The 17,993-nt window shown below is 41.2% G+C and overlaps 1 protein-coding gene across 2 annotated transcripts in view; it reads right to left on the minus strand.

The window, feature by feature from the left end:
* Nucleotides 1-6,699: 6,699 nt before the first annotated feature.
* Nucleotides 6,700-17,993, minus strand: part of glra3 (glycine receptor, alpha 3) — a 219,130-nt gene continuing 207,836 nt past the window's right edge. For both annotated transcript variants that reach the window (XM_072594581.1, XM_072594580.1), the window contains one exon: nucleotides 6,700-16,270. In XM_072594581.1, coding sequence (XP_072450682.1) covers nucleotides 15,995-16,270 — 276 coding nt within the window. In that variant the 3' untranslated portion in view covers nucleotides 6,700-15,994. The remainder of the gene's footprint in view (nucleotides 16,271-17,993) is intronic.

A 17,993-nucleotide genomic window follows, 5' to 3' on the forward strand; every position in this document is an offset into this window, starting at 1 on the left:
GGAAATAGCATGAGACTCGACTTCATTGTCATGGATTTCAGGTCCCATGTTGCAGTGGGAATATCACTATTGCTGGATTAGAGTGGTGCTGGAAGAGCACAGCAGTTCAGGCAGCAGCCGAGGAGCACGAAAATCGACGTTTCGGGCAAAAGCCCTTCATCAGGAATACAGGCAGAGAGGCTGAAGGCTGAAGAGATAAGTGAGAGGAGAGTGGGGGTGGGGAGAAAGTAGCATAGAATACAATAGGCGAGTAGGGGTGGGGATGAAGTTGATAGATCGATGGTGGGGGAGGGTGGAATGGATAGGTGGAAAAGAAGATAGGCAGGTAGGACAAGTCATAGGGACAGTGCTGAGTTGGAAGTTTGGAACTGGGGTGAGGTGGGGGAAGGGGAAATGAGGAAACTGTTGAAGTCCACATTGATGCCCTGGGGTTGAAGCGTTCCGAGGCAGAAAATGAGGCGTTCTTCCTCCAGGTGTCTGGTGGTGAGGGAACGGCGGTGAAGGAGGCCCAGGAGCTCCATGTCCTCGGCAGAGTGGGAGGGGGAGTTGAAATGTTGGGCCACAGGGCAGTGTGGTTGATTGGTGCGGGTGTCCCGGAGATGTTCCCTAAAGCTCTCTGCTAGGAGGCGTCCAGTCTCCCCAATGTAGAGGAGATCGCATTGGGAGCAACGGATACAATGAATGATATTGGTGGATGTGCAGGTAAAACTTTGATGAATGTGGAAGGCTCCTTTAGGGCCTTGGATGGAGGTGAGGGAGGAGGTGTGGGCACAGGATTTGCAATTCCTACGGTGGTGGGGGAAGGTGCCAAGATGGGAGGGTGGGTTGTCGGGGGCCGTGGACCTGACCAGGTAGTCACAGAGGGAACGGTCTTTGTGGAAGGCGGAAAGGGGTGGGGAGGGAAATAGATCCCTGGTGGTGGGGTCCGTTTGGAGGTGGCGGAAATGTCGGCAGATGATTTGGTTTCTGTGAAGGTTGGTAGGGTGGAAGGTGAGCACCAGGGGCGTTCTGTCCTTGTTACGGTTGGAGGGGTGGGGTCTGAGGGCGGAGGTGCGGGATGTGGACGAGATGCATTGGAGGGCATCTTTAACCACGTGGGAAGGGAAATGAGTCTGGAGAAGTAGGTAATGAGGAACAAAGTAATAATGGAGAAACTGAATAGGTACTTTGCATCAGTTTTCATGGTAGAGGACATCAGTAGCATACCAGAGCTTCCAGAGAGAATCAGGAGCAAGTGAGTGTAGTGGCCATCACTAAGGAGAAGGTGCTGGAGAAGCTGAAAGGTCTGAAGGTGGATAAATCACTTGGACTGGATGGCCTACACCTCAGAGTTCTGGAGGAGATAGTTGAGGAGATTATGGAAGTGTTGATAATGATCTTTCAGGAATTACTAGAGTCAGGGAGAGAAGAAGACTGGAAAATGGCCAATGTAACACTCTTGTTTAAGAAGGAAGGGAGGCAGAAGACAGGAAACTACAGGCTGGTTAGCCTGACCTTGGTCATTAGTAAGATTTTAGAGATCTTTATTAAGGATAAAATTGAGGCGTACTTGGAAGTGCATGGTAAATTTGGGCTGAGTCAGCATGATTTTGGCAAGAAAAGTCGTGCCTGACAAATCTGTTAGAATTCTTTGACGAGGCAATGAGCAAGTTAGACCAATAAGAGCCAGCGGATGTGATTGGTTTGGATTTCCAGAAGGCCTTTGACATGGTGCCACACAGAAGGCTGCTAAAAAAGAAAAGAGCTCAAGGTACTGGCATGGACTGGCTGACTGGCAGAAGGCAGGATGGGGGCCAAAAGGGTCTTTCTCAGGATGGCAACAGGTGTCTGTTGGAGCTCCTCAGGAGTCAGTGTTAAGGTCACTACTATTCACATCAACATTAATGATCTAGACGAAGGAACTGAGAGCATTGTTGCAAAGTTTACGGATGACACAAAGGTAAGCAGAAAGACAGATAGTGTTGAGGAAGTGGGGAGGTTGCACAAGGACTTGGACAGGCAAGAAGAGTAGGCAAAGCAATGGCAGATGCAATACAATGTGGAAAAGTGTGAGGTTATGGAACTTCACAGGAATAGAGGTGGACTATATTTTAAATGCAGAAAGGCTTCTTAAATCTGAAACACAAAGGGACTAGACAGCCCTAGTTCAGGATTCTTTTAAGGTTAACAGTTAGGCAATTAGGAAGGCAAATGCAATGTTAGCATTCATTTCAAGAGGGCTGGAATAAAAGAGGAGGTGTACAGTGGAGCTGCATAAAGCTCTCGTCAGAGCATATTTGGAAAATTGTCAGCAGTTTTGGGGCCTGTATTTAAGGAAGGATGTGTTGGTTTTGGAGAGGTTCTAAGGACGGTTTACATGATGATCCCAGGGACGAAGGACTGACCATATGAGGAGTGGTTGAGGACTCTGGGTCTGTACTGGATGGAGTTTAGAAGGATGAGGGAGATCAGCTCAAAACTTACAGAGTACTGAGAGGCCTGGAGTAAATGGATTTGGAGAAGATGTCTCAACTGGGAGGAGAGAGTAGGACCTGAGGGACCAGCCTTAGAATGAGGGATGACACTTTAGAACTGAGATGAGGAGGAATTTCTCAGCCAGAAGGTGGTGAATCAAAAATCTGTGGAGGACAAGTCCTTGATTGCATTTACAACAGAAATAGATAGGCTCTTGATTGGTAAGTGGATCAAGTGTTATGGGGGGAAGGCAGGAGATTTGTGTTGAGAAACATATCAGCCATGATTGAATGCTGGAGCAGATATGATGGGCCGAAAGGCATAAGTCTGCTCCTAATCTTCTTATGGTAATTCATCAGTTACTCCTGCACTCATAGCTATATTCACAGAATAACATTTTGTGGGGAATTTCAAAAATAAATTCTTCAATTCATCGCTGCGAAAATATTTTTGAAGATGAGCTGAGATGGTTAATTACTTTATAGGATTGACTCTGATAGGAGGCAAATAAAAGCATTGAAGTCACACTACTGCATGCCTTTAGCACTGCACTGAGTGACTTTAAGTGGAGTTTGACTCAAACCAACAACCTTCTCACTGAGCAGAATGAATGTGACCAACTGGCCTACAGCTCACACAGAGGTTCAGGTTCACTCACACTGGGCCTCAGCACAGACAGAGGGGAGAACCTGAGGAGGAACAAATGTTCAAAATTCCTTCTTCTCATCTTGTAGAATGATAGAAACCAGAAGTGTTCTAAATTAAGCACCGTGCTTCAAAATTACTCTTCCTCATGGCAAAAATGCAAAGTCAATGACTTGGATTGTGACTCCAAACAAAGGTACAAGTGAGGTTGGGAAAAATTGGGCTGAGTTTTGTCTTGCTGCAAGTGGAACATTTTCCCCAACTTCCTACCCTCACAAAAGTTGGAGTGTTGGGAAGTCCTTGTCTGTAAAACACGAAAGCATCTCTTGAAATAAAGTCAGTCTTTTTATTGTGAGGGTCACAACAAATTGCATTTCCTCCCATGTGCAATTTCAATCCATTGGTTTGTCGCTTGGAAATGCTAAAAAAAAAGTGCTTTCTTGATGAATTTGTGACCAATGGCTAAAACCAGCAGAGGAATCAGGAACGTTCTAAAACATAAGTATGCAATGTTTTGACACCAACAAATGTCACTATTCAATGCTGTATTGCAATGTAATTGTGTTTTTAACTACAGTGTTTCAAAGTAGGGATAGAAAGGTATGCTGATCGTTACATTGGCTTACTTTTGTGAGTTTTGTCATGCATTACAGCACTTTTTCCATTGAAGAAAGTGCCTACATTCATTAAATACATTGAAAAAAAGAGTTCCATGAACTTCTGCTGTCATGTCTTGCCCTGTGATGTAAAGTAACTGATAGCTTTAAGTATCTCTACTTACTTTTGCTCATCTCTTTTTATTCACATAGACTCTACTTTGAAATGAAAATAAGCACATTCTAGGCTGTAGGTTTGCTTGCTGAGCTGTAGGTTTGATATCCAGACATTTCATTACCTGGCTAGGTAACATCATCAGTGGCGACCTCCAAGTGAAGCAAAGCTGTTGTCTCCTGCTTTCTATTTATATGTTTGTCCTGGAAGGGGTTCCTCGGGTTTGTGGTGATGTCATTTCCTGTTCGTTTTCTGAGGGGTTGATAGATGGTATCTAGATCTATGTGTTTGTTTATGGTGTTGTGGTTGGAGTGCCAGGCCTCTAGGAATTCTCTGGTATGTCTTTGCTTAGCCTGTCCCAGTCAAAATGGTGGGTTTTTTTGCCTCCGTGTGTAGGGCTATGAGGCTACGACCAAACACAGCCAGAAACCCTAATCACCTTTCCATATATCAAAGAAGTTTCAGAAATGACAGCCAGACTACTAAGACCCCTTGGAATCCTAGTAGCACACAAACCCACCAACACTCTCAAACAAAAACTAACAAACTTAAAAGAGCCAGTACAACCCATGGACAAAACCAACGTCGTCCACAAAATTCCATGCAAGGACTGCCACAAACACTATGTTGGACAAACAGGGAGAAAGTTAGCCACCAGGATACACGAACACCAGCTAGCCACAAAAAGACATGGCCCTCTCTCCCTCATAGCCCTACACATGAAGAAAAAAAAACACCATTTCGACTGGGACAACACATCTATCCTGGGACAGGCTAAGCAAAAACATGCCAGAGAATTCCTAGAGGCCTGGCACTCTAACCACAATGCCATAAACAAACACATAGATCTAGATACCATCTGTCAACCCCTCAGAAAACAAACAAGAAATGACATCACCAGAAACCCCAGGAACCCCATCTAGTACAAACATATAAATAGAAAGCAGGAGACAACAGCCTCGCTTCACTTGGAGGTCGCCACTGATGATGTTACCTAGCCAGGTAATGAAACGTCTGGATATCAAACCTCCAGCTCAGCGAGCAAACCTACAGCCTAAACCTCAACTTGAGCTACAAACCTTCACAAATCTTGCATAAGTATGTTCTGTTCTGTCTGTGATTTTAAGTTTTATTTGGAAATCTGTAGCCATTATTGTTTGGATTTTAAACATTGTTGATGACTTCAACACAGCAGATGATCTATCGAAAAAAAGAATAATTAAAACTTTAAAGAGACTGCAATAATAGAATATGTATTTGACGTGGTTGTTTATTAGTTTGTAAACCTAATAGGTACTCAAAAACTGGACAATCATCTTTGAACTGGAGCTGTTTTCTCTCAGTGCTATTGATATTGACTTTAATTCACTGTTTGATGAGGCTGTCAGAAGTTCATGTTGTTTTCAATTATTTTAAATCAGTTCCCATTGCTTTAGCATGACTCCTAAGGACCGTACATAAAGTACACCAGGTGAATGGCACTGGAGGGTTCTTGGAGGTACTATGGAAATCTGAGCAGTATACTTTGGCATCTGGATGGGTGAGGGGACATGAATTAAATGAGAAATCTGAATCTGAATTAACATGATGGACTGAGAGGACATGGTACATGGAAACATAGGACTTAGAAGTAGGAACAGACCATTTGACCCTCACGCTTGCTGTACCACTCAACCTTGAATAAGTTTAGAGACCCAGCCACCATGCTTTGCTGAGGGTGAAAATTCAACATTAACAACCCTTTAGGGAAAATAAATTGCCTGATTCCTGATTTAAATGGGTGACCATATTCTTATGTTATTGCCCTAGTTGTAGTCTCTCCCACCACTTTTGTTGTTCATCCACAGAGTCAACCACATTGCTGCGGGTCTGGAATCGCATGTAGGCCAGACTAGGTAAGTACAGCAGTTTCCTTCCCTAAAGGACATAAGTAAACTGGATGGATTGTTCCCTAACAATTGTCAATGGTTTTGTGGTCATCACTGAAATGACTTCACGGAAACTGGTATCCCGTGAAAAGTCACCCTTTATTTACATGTGCCCTGTATATGGCTGTGATCAGCCAGCTCAAAACCAGTCCCTAGACTAAGGAGACCTTCTGAACCTCCTGTTTGTATCTGTCAGCCAGGACTCCCTGACTGGTCCAGGCTAACAGCCCAATCAGGGAACTCATAGTCAATGAGACCCATGTGGTTTCAATCACTGCATCACTATCACTGATTTTTATTGAATCCAAATTTCACCATGTGCCAGAGAGTGACTGGAGATGGAGTCTCCAGAATATTACTGGGGTATGATACTACTACTAGGCCTTTGCCTCCCAGTTGCTTTCACATCAAGACAAGCAGAGGGCACTCAAATCCCACCTAAACTTTGTGTCTCTACCTCTGATCACTGAAGTGGAATATAGGAGGTCTACTGGGAAATTTAAGGTTCAGCTCCTTTATACAGAGTGGGCAAGGCTTTTGATGCAGCTAATTATAATGAAGTATGGGGCACAAGACCACCTCCTCTAAAATGGTGGGCACACGAGCAATTGCACCAGATAACCTGCATTCTGCCTGGCACTGCCATTTTCTGGACTGTTATTTCCTGTCCTCGCTCCTAATCCCGTGACCCCAACTTCCCCAGGGTTGAGGGCGTGAACATCCTGCCCATTGTGTGAGTTAATTTGGGACATTTCAACAATAATGAGGTGCATGTATCTAATTACTTGCTTCGGAAAACAAATCATATCTTGGGAGCAAACCAGATTCTGAAAAAATCTTTATTTGCATAAATTATACAGCAAAATATTTACAAATACATGTACACTGTAAATTGCACATTTAATCACTGACTCAGCTGGCATATTATTAAAATAGGACAAAATACAATAAAATTCACTTTATATTATATTTCATGCAATATTAATTCGATTTATGAATCAGTTACAACTATACAGAAGTGAAGAAATAGTTTAATTTAAATGTTTGGCTGATTAATGTGACAATGTTCCAAAATGTTTGCTTTAAAATAGTTTTCACCTATAAAGTACAGGCTAGAAGAACACCTCTTCAGAAATACCCAATATCTGCAATACAAACGTACTGAAAATATTTAAGTTTGAACTAACGCAGCGTTAAGATGATTTAACTGTGCTCACCATTGCATAAATTGTATAGCTTATGGATGGCAATGTCCTATTGGCACATAAGTCATTTTACGACACAAAGTTACATTTTTAAAATCATTGTTTCAGTGCATTATCATACATCTTGAGAAAACCAACTGCAGAATGCATCAGGATGTCAACCTGCCCAATTTGCTCCACTGCTGAAATGTAAGGATGAATTCTTAGCTGTAAAAAACTGAGGCTACAGTGTCCTCAGCAGGAAATGCTTAATGCCTTTAGTTGGCCTACATTTCTGTGTGGGGCACTTCATGCTGGTCAACAATGTTCACACTTGAATTGATTTTAAGCCATTAGCCGGCAGTGATCACTATCTCCTGATACTTAAAGGACAGTTGAAGGCAAGTCTATAAACCTATGGTCTGGTAAGACTATGGTGACATTACCCTTACCTTTTACTTGGTAACTATTAGGTACGTGTGTTGTTTTAGTCATGTGTTGTTAATCACTCCAGTATTCTACAATGTCCGCTTTGCACAGTACCTTGGTACAAGTGATAATATATCAAACAGATCTTTTGGTTTGTATCAGACAAATCTACTGAAGTAAAGAGCAGAGTTGCTTGTAGCACTGGGAAAAAGCATTGAGCCCACTGGTTCTATGATATCTCTGTGAAAATCATTATGTTTTTTAGTGCAATTCAATCGGATCTCGATACCTGTAGTCTCTCCCATTCTGCTTCAAATTTTTATTCACTATTTTCTTGGAAGGTCTCTACCTCGGGTACTTCCTGTGTCAGGGCATTTCCTATTCCAACAACCGTCCTCTTCAGGGCATTTCTCCCAGCCTTTAAATTCAACTGTATTGACTCTTTGAGTTGTTTAAAAGCCTCCATTTACCTTAACTGCATGGTTTGAATAGTGGCATGTCCTTTCCAATTCCACAACTAAATGGACTCTATTTTAACACACATCCCCGGTGCAGTGCTTCTCAAATTTGATCCCACCGTGACACCATTTTGAATATTGTCTCAATTCCCTCTTTGAGAGCGAGAGGTGTGAGAGGGAAGAGGGGCCTCTGGGACTATCATCTTGGGGAAGGGGATGGTGTGGGAGGGTTCTGACTGCAGGATTCTGTCAGGACAGGAGGACAGCTGTTGGAACTTGGTCAGAACTCCATGGTGGCCATTGCTGCCTCAGAGCGCCTGAACAAAAATTTCAAGCTCATGATCTCACTTGAGGTCCTGAACACCCCACCCATCGGGAAACCTTGACATTGAGTATTCCTTATGTTCTAACATTGTTGATGGACTTCTTCACTGACAATGATTCCATGTCTCCTTCTTTTCTCTCCATTTCTACAAGAAACTGCAGTAGCTAAAGCTGAAGTTAGACATCCAATCAAACTTTACAACTGATCAATACCCACTTCTCATTTCTGCAGTGTCATGTTCTGAATATTTGGAAGTGAAGAACAGATTTTCTTATTTTATGGTCTTTTTGCTAATGAGAAAAAAAAACTGAGTTAACCTTTTGAGCCCAGTGACCCTTCTTAAGAACTGTGCATGTTGACTCTGCTTTCTCTCCACAGAGGTTGCCAGACCTGCAGGGATTCTCCAGCAATTTCTGATTTTGGCCTATGTTTTGAACACTTTTTCTCTCCACGAATGCTGCAAGTTCTGAATATTTCCAGCATATTCTATTTTTACTTTGTCTACTGCTCTCGACTCCATAAACATTCAAAATCAGAAACTTGGAGCAGTGAACGTGTGAAGGGTAATTTAGTCAGCATTTGTGGTGGGAATCCTGCTCCATTTTGAGGATGGGATTTTATGCCCAAAGAACTGTCTGACCAGAAAACTGCAACATGGCAACTCTGGGCTGGTATGACACTGGGCAACTCCAACCCATGCGGCAAAGAACACCCAGGAACCTCCACACCGTCAAGAACAAAGCAGCATCTTTGATTGGCACTTCATCCACTGTCTTCAACATTTGCTCCTTCCACCACTGAGGAACAGTAGCTGCTGTGTTTACCATCTACAAGAAGCAATTCACCATTGTCCTTTAATAGTATTTGCCAAACCTGCAGTCTCTACCACCTAGAAGGACCAGAGCAGCTAGCATTTGGGAACACCATCATTTTCAAGTTCCTTCAGGCCAAGCTACTAACAACTGTAATTGATCTATATCCTTATCCCTTCATTTCTAGTGGGCCAAGTCCCTGGAATGCTCACGTATCAGAACCATGTGGATGTACATACATTTTTAGATTAGATTAGATTACTTATAGTGTGGAAACAGGCCCTTCGGCCCAACAAGTCCACACCGCCCCGCCGAAGCGTAACCCACCCATACCCCTACATCTACATTTACCCCTTACCTAACACTATGGGCAATTTAGCATGGCCAATTCACCTGGCCTGCACATCTTTGGACTGTGGGAGGAAACTGGAGCACCCGGAGGAAACCCACGCAGACAGGGGGAGAACGTGCAAACTCCACACAGTCAGTCGCCTGAGGCGGGAATTGAACCCGGGTCTCAGGCGCTGTGAGGCAGCAGTGCTAACCACTGTGCCACCGTGCTGCCCACTATGTGTGCACTGCAGCAGGTCAAGAAGTTAATCATTACCTCCTTCTTAAGGACAATTAAGGACAGACATGTTTTAAAATAATATTCTTGGGAGACACATGTATTGGCAATACAACCCTATTTGTTATTGAGAAAGTGCGAGTGAATGATTGTCTTGAACCATGGTTATGGGCATGTCTCCAGTGTGTTTTGTTTATTGACACAACTCAAGGACTCGCTGAGTCAATTCAGCAGATAGTTAAGATTCAAACACACTGGTTTGGATTTGAAGTCTGGTGGAGTGCAGACCAGGCAAGGATGGCAGATTTCCTTCCTTGAAGAGCACTGGTGCACCAGATGGGTTTTTATGACAATTTAGTTTCGTTATTAATGAGATTAGCTTTTTAATCAAGATGTATTTATTAATTAAACATGAGTTTTTGCAGCTGCTCTGGTGGAACCTGAAACTCATGATTAGGATTATATCATGAAATGGTTGCCTTGGCAACCAAGCTGTGGCCTGCAATAGGAGCGCTGATCCAATTTCAAATCTAACAGGCAATTACCTGTCTGTTATTGGAGCTCCTGTGTCTCTAAGTACTTAAATTCTGCCCTTTAAAGCTACAATCAACTGGAAGAAATTTTTTATCCATAAAAATAAATGTCTCTAACTCCTTAAATTCATTGGTTACCCTCTAAAAGCTGACTACAAGTAAGCCCCCTGTCAAGATCCAATTTGGATCAGGAGACTCAGTCACTCCACTTAATGAAGCTCCCAAAAAAATAAACTGTAATAATCAGAATAATGATTGGTCAGATGTATAATGTAAATGAAAGACTGTAATATAAGATTAGGATGGGAGTGTTATGGTGTAGTGGCATCTGTTCTGAACCCTCAATACCTGGATTCAAGTGCCACCTATTCCAGAGGTATGTAACAACATATCTGACCAGATTGATTAGAAATATCTTAGATCATGTCACATGCAACATTTTCAGAGTTCTAAGATTGCCAAAGCAGGTTACATTCATCAGTAAAATTTATAAGTGTGCAGATTAACATTTGTTTTGTCATAAATAGTTTCTCTATTTTTATAACTTAATTTTGAAGATTAGGCATCCACCAAAAAGATGACTTATCTGCCTAATTTGCACTTCTTTCTTTCAACCTATGTTACTGTTAATGTAGTGCTAACATTTCTCTCCTGTTTTCTCTCAATTAAGTTTAAAGGGAAAGGGATATGCCATGGCAATTTATTTGCATGAATGACATTAAATTTCTATAAACTGTCATAAACATGTAGTTAGATACCTGAAGAAGGACAACAGCCAAACATGTAAACTTCATAGTTTAACTCATACCAGTTTTTTTTCACTTCATTTATATGTAATTCCTACCTCATAATTCAATTAGATTGAATACTGATCTCTGTCTTAATTCCATCCACATACCTTCGCTCTACATTCTTTTGTATCCCTGGATGTTTTATGTAGCAAAAAGGAATTTCATGGTTCTTGCCAGCAATTAAGCACTAACTTGAACATTAGGACAACCAGGAAGTCGCTGACAAAATTGGGTTGAAACTATTGTCGGCTTTCTTCGCAGAATCACATTATAGAAATTTACAGCATGATTAAAATCATTTGGTCCATTGTACAGACAAGTAGCCATTCAGTGCAACCCCTCTCTACATCTCAGTCTAGAACCTTGTCAGTTCCAGTGCTTAAAGTGCATATCTAAGTAATTTTGAAATGTTACCGGGGTTTCTGCCTTATTCTAGTAATCAGGCAATGGGTTTCAAATTCCCCCAGTTCCCTCCCACCCCTCTCACTCTCTAACGTGAAAAGTCCACATTCATTGTAAACCTCCCATCTCTTAACTACAATCTATACCTCCTCATTATGGCTCCCCCACCCCAAGCCAAGGGGTAAAATGATCTTCTTATCCACAGTCCTCACGATTTTATACACAATCTCCTCTGTACCAAAGATAACAACCCTAGCTTATCCAATTCACCCTTGAACTTGGCTTCACTGAAAGAGCAACCATAATGTTGAGTTTTAATCAAGTTCATGAGGTGTTTTGGTGGTTTTCCCACTCCCATCTCCTCTGCTCTCTTCCTGTTGTTCTTTTCAGCTTTCCTTTAATTTTTCGGACTTATAACAATTAGGACAGCCAAAGAACAGTTCGTGATGGAGGTTACATCAGTGCAACTTCCTGCTTCCAATTGTCCCCTTCAGTCAACAGGCATCTGCACCTCCAACCATTTCAGAATTAATAAAGTAAATAGTCCAATAATTAAACACAAACAAATACACACATATTTTTGATTATCCCCTGTGGCTGGCTGTAGCATGCAGGATGCTAATCATTAGCTCCTAGAGGCACCTTGATTACCAAGGTCTTTTCAGTCTGAAAGCCTGATGAACAACCACATTGCACCATCAACCCTGTTTCTCTTTCAGTTGTTGATCTATCTCTTGTGAATATCGTGCTACTGTTTACGATTTCCAGCAGTTTTGTGTATTACGCAGTGAAAGCAATGAGAATTAAGCCTCTCCAATGTTATCAATCCATTATTAACGTAATCTCTGAATAAGACCTAATGCACAAGTGTGCTTGCTTCAGCCAAGCAACAAATGCTGAGTCTGGAATTTAGACAGTTTCTCTTCGAAAATCATTAAAAGAGATGAATGCTTGTCTGGCGAATGTCTTGAGTGTGAGCTCTTTACAAAATAAAAGCAATCAGGAAATTACCAAAACTGTTGATTTTTGGATAATAAATGCTTTTTGAGTTTTTACAGGCTGAAAAATAATACTGTGTGAACGCCTCATCTTTGTGTATTAAATATCCCACAACATTCTCTGCAATTTTTAGAGGAGTTTATTTTTAATGGTGTTTAATGACATAGACTGTTACTGAAATCCCTGCACAATTGGCCTATTGTATCTGTGTTGGCCATGGTTTTCTGACTGGAGCTAGTCACTAAAACCCCATATCCATTCCCTTTTCCTTCTTAAAATGCTGGACAATTGAATTGAATTTGATATGAACAAAGGAAGTGCTTATAATGCAATATTACACAGTATTATTTCCACTGAGCCCAACACAATACAAAAGTCTTGCTTTTCAACTGCTAGAAAGTATATTTGTTCAAAAGGTATTTCCTTGCACATATTATGACAAACAGCGTAATTGACATTTGTTCAGTAGTTCCTTTAGAGTTACGCTAAGAAAGTAGCACTTACTAATCATAAGAAATCAAACAAACATTAACCTTCAATAAGAAATAACATGCAACATCCAGACAAATATATGAAGGAATTGTGGAAAAAATTTCTTCTACTGTAAAAGACACCTCGCGGCTGTATAATTTAGAAAAAGAAAAAATAAGTCTATTTCTTGTAAATTTTAGACTTTAAAACTGTAAAATGAAGATTCACCTGTTTTACACATATCTTGTTCCCTTAAAAGTAAAACGTCATTTCACACATGTAAGAACTAAGGGCACAATGGCCTTCAATATGGAGTTCTAAGGCTTGACTACAATCAAGACTAGATTGGTGTTCATTGGATAAGAGTCTGATTGACTGGAGATCTATATATAGACAGCGGAGCCCTCAGAGAGCTTGGTGAGAGTGTGGTCGCAGAAAAGTTTGATTCAACACCTCCATCATCAACTTAAGGCCTGCTGCTTCAGGAAAGTAAAGACGAGAGCTTCTGCCTTCATGCTTATCCCATTATGATTCTGGGTGACCAGACAAAATAGGCAGTATAAAATGACACACATTGCTCCTGACTTTCATTCCTGTTGACCTTCGTCAGAATGATAATGGAGGAATGTGCAATGGGTGGTCGGTACAATATTGTGTGTATGTTACACACTATTGCCCAGTGTCAAAATTGCTCCTCCACCCTCCTGGGTCTCTCTTTATTACACAGCACTGTATGATTAGAAACCAGTTCCCAGGGACAAAAGTGAAAATCAGAGAGTCCTGATTGGAGCTCACTCTCCCTAAACGGGAAATCCCAATTACTGTAAATATGTCTCTTATTATACTTCTGCAACATCTCTTCATTCTGAGACACCCATCAGTTGAAAGCACTCTATTGTGGACATTATGTATGTGATTTTTGAGGAATAGTACATCAGCTGGAATGCATTTCATTAAAGATTCACCAAATAATGTCTGTTTTTGAGCTCCCCAAATAAGTTCCTATTTTTGGCCATTTCACCACATCAAGAATGTGTTATATTAGTTACATGGGGTCTCAGCCTACGTTATGGCAGTAATCAGCAGCAAGCTAGGAATGTCAGAAATGGCTTTGGTAACAAGGCTCAGACTTTGAACAGTTCACATCTGTCAGCTTTTATCAAAGAGCCTGCACTTCTCAGCTGGCACAAGGGTGGCTTGTAACAAGGTAAGCTGGGAATAAATGTACAAGTAAGATTCATGGGTGTGATCCTGTTTGTCAGTCGCTCATATGCAAAAACTAAGAACCAGAAATGGATAACAGTCAGAAGTTATCTCGTCTCATTTGACTATTTTAAACTGGAACACAGGCAGTGCAGTCAGAGTATCAGCATCAATGCACGCAATACGGCTGTATCGTACTTATCAGCAAGTAGTACATTTTACACATTGCAAAATACAGAACTGCACCACCAGATTTAAGCAGTAAACCTGTAAAATGCAGGTGTTGGTTTGTGGAATAGTAACACCTTGAAAATTAGTCTTGTGTTATATGGTATCATTCACAGGTGGTTTAGGAGCTGTTTAGCATTTTCACAAGATCGCAGTGGGTACTTTCCTGTATTGCCTCTTTACCTAACAGTACTGGTGCATATATGTATATTACATAATATGGAAGTAAAAATTTAAAAGAAACGCAGCCTCAATTCTTTGAAACTCATGGACTCTGCCTCTGTCTCATTCTTTTACAGGATCTCATACTGGTTGACTTTTCCATCTCGCCTCCAACATCTCCCTTTCCACCTACAAACTATATCTTCGGGCTTTGTGTGTTCCTGTTTGGTGCTGCAGTACAATGGCCCTGGACCAAGGGGCTTTCTTAGTTGTAATTAAAACATTATTAGCAAGCTTACTCACAATATATCATGAATTCCCTTTTATCTCGTCATTAATTCTACTTCCCAGGAGCACATCCTTTTGAGGCTGCAATGATCTATTGCCAAATTCATTAACGAGTTTTAATCTTTATCCTTACATTTCCAAAGTTAATTTTGAGCTGGGAAATCTCAAAGCTCGCTCGTTGTTTGTTGGGTAAGACATTTTTGTTTATCCCATTTGCATCAAATAGGGACAGTTATTTGATTCAATTCACTCCCACCCTGAAAAAAACAAATCACCAAATGCCAAAGGTAAAGAGTTAAGTCTTTGGCTCTGGACAAGTGTTACACTGAATTCGATCAAAACGTTAACATTCTTTCTACAGATGCAGTTACTTCATAGAATCCCTACAGTGTGGAAGCCAGCCATTCAGCCCAACTAGTGCACACCAACCTTCCGAACAGCACCCACCCAGACTCATCCTCCACCCTTTCCCTGTAACCCTGCATTTCCCATGGCTAATACAGCTAATTTACACATGCCTGGACACTAGGGGCAATTTAGCATAGCCAGTCCACCTAACCTTGGACTGCAGAGTGAACCGGAACACCCAGAGGAAACCCAGACAGACAATAATGTGCAAACTCCACACAGTCCCTCAAGGGTTGGATCGAACCTGGGTGAGGCAGCAGTGCTAACCACTGAGCCACTGTGCTGAGTTACTCCAGCACTTTCTGTTTTTAAACAAGACTTGATTAAAAGAACAAACTACCACATCAGCCAAGTGGTGTAGCTACAAGGCAAAGGAGAGGAATTGGATGGGTGAACGTGTCCCTTATTTTGTCAGCCAAGAAGTTGCTTTCCCATCCCGAGATTGAATAAAGTTTGGAGGATAAAAAGAAAAAAACAGACTCTGGCTGGAAGACATACAGTAAGCTTCCAATTACTTGCTCTCTCTCCTAGATAATTGTTGCATTTCACAACAGTTCCCCCTGATAAGTCTACAGTAATTTAGTTATTGCTATCTTCAAATTGGAAGCAGTCAAGGCAAAACATCAAAACAAGAAAACAAAACTATAAACATATTTATTTCAGCCAATATTTAACTTTATCATATTCTCAGTCATGTAAAAAATCTCTTTCCCAAGTACTCTCTGTGATGTGAAAATGCAGAAAGCATTAGAGAAGTAATCTCTTATTATTCATTTGGGTTCCTCTTTAGATTTGCATAGTACATTTAACATTACTGCTCAGTGTATTAAAGATGAATTCTGGCCCAATGTGGCCTCATTATTACACTAAGATCTCTTTCAATGTTACTTCTGTTACTGACATATGTTGTTAATGATGCCTGTTTGAGGCTTAAACTATTGCTGTTGGTGTATGTCCTCGTGTCTGAGGATTTTGTAAATGACCCAATAGAAAATATTGAAAATTAAAAAGGCTAAAGGAAAACCAGCCCGTGCCACGGTATCGATCTTCTTGGCTCTGTCAATGAAGAGTTTTCTCATATCATCTTGGTTTTTTGGGGCAGTCTGGGATGCGTTGATTGCACCTTTAGTGGTGACGCCATCTTTTGTTTGTAGGCAAGGTCCCACCCCATAGGCAGTGAAGCTAAAGCGGCTTTCTCTCACCTCATCATCCTGAGAAAGTAGCAGAATGTTCAGGTTAACCCTGGATGACCATGTCAGATAAGAACAACAACATCATTGTCACACGATACAATTCTGAGCAGCTTTTTTAAGGGTAGTTTAAAAATTAAACAGGTTAACGAATCATAGTTATAGAATCATATAGCATAGAGATAGGCCCTTTGGCCCACCATGTCAGATAAGTCAAGTTATAAAAACAAAATAATGCAGATTGGAAATCTGAGATAAAAAACAGAAAATGCTGTATAAACTCAGCAGGTTTGGCAGCATCCATGGAAAGAGAAAGAGAATTAACGTTTTGAGTCCTGTTTGATTTTTCTTTAGAACTGGCTCAGATTGGACTTGAAACATTAACTCTGTTTCTCTCTGCACAGATGTTGCCAGTCCTGCTGAATTTCCCCAGCACTTTCTATGTTCAGTGCAGATCAGCCACAATCTAAACAAATAATTGAGTGATCTTGTCTCATCCCTGTATCCCTTCCTCTCTCCTCAATCTCATGGTTGGAAATTCTTCTCAGGGCCCATTATGGATGGGTAATGAATGCCATGGGTAAATCTGATAAAGGAAGGGAGCAAATGAATCAGGATTATTAGTCAAATCCACAGGGTATTGTGATATTATAACAGATGTAATAATAAATGTAATAATCTGTACAATCGAAGTACGTTTTTTAAAATTCTAAATGGTGTAGATGTCCTTATTGTATGCCTATAGTTTTAACTTGCATTTGCTCCTAAAGTGAGAACTCATTGAGTTTCCTGGCTCCAACACAGTGATAGACTCCTGATACCATTCTTCATATCACCTTAACTACAATCAGCTAAAACAGCATTCAACCAGTCCTGGTCATTGGACCATACCATTTGTCCCAGTTACCTACTGCAGTGGGTTACAAGTCCTTTGAGCATTCACACGTGGGAAAGAGATAACAACAAAAGAAATAAGCAAGGGCAAAACCAAAGGGATTACTTCCAAATGTGAAATGTTGGTGCATGTTAGATGTTCAAGGATGGTTGAAGCTCCGTTCTCTCGCCTGACAACTAGCTCAATTTAATAGGTTCAGTCAGGTACGTTTAAGATAAATACTTTCACTTGTGGAGAAATCTGGTTAGAAGCATCTAATAATCACTGATCAATTCAATAGGAATTGGATAGGTTTATTTTACTCAGTATGTGGTGAGAATGTGGAACTTGTTATCACAAAGAGGGCATGACATTGATGCAGTAAACCAGGAAGTAGATTTGGACAAAATAGAAAGATAAGATGATAGGGTCAGATGAAAAGGAGTGGGAGGAAATTTAGGCACAGCATAAACACTGACACAGTTTAGTGCATGGTTAATTATAGGCATTTCTTTAGAAATCCCCACAGTTTGGAAACAGGCCATTTGGTCAAACAAGCCCACACCAGCCCTCTTAAGATTGTCCCACCCAGACCATCTCCCTATATTCCCCATGGCTAACGGAAGACTACACATCCCTGAACATTGTGGGCAATTTAGCATGGCCAATCCACCCTAATCTGCACATATTTGGACTGTAGGAGGAAACTGGATCACTCGGAGGAAACCCACGCGGACATGGGGAGAACGTGCAAACTCCACAGAGTCATTCGCCTAAGGCTGGAATCAAACCTGGGTCCCTGGCACTATGAGGCAGCGGTGCTAACCGTTCTGCCCCATCTTTTTGTTCATTCGAGGGCTATTAGATTGC

This window comes from Chiloscyllium punctatum, chromosome 2 (genome assembly GCF_047496795.1).
Source record: "Chiloscyllium punctatum isolate Juve2018m chromosome 2, sChiPun1.3, whole genome shotgun sequence".
Lineage (NCBI taxonomy): Eukaryota > Metazoa > Chordata > Chondrichthyes > Orectolobiformes > Hemiscylliidae > Chiloscyllium > Chiloscyllium punctatum.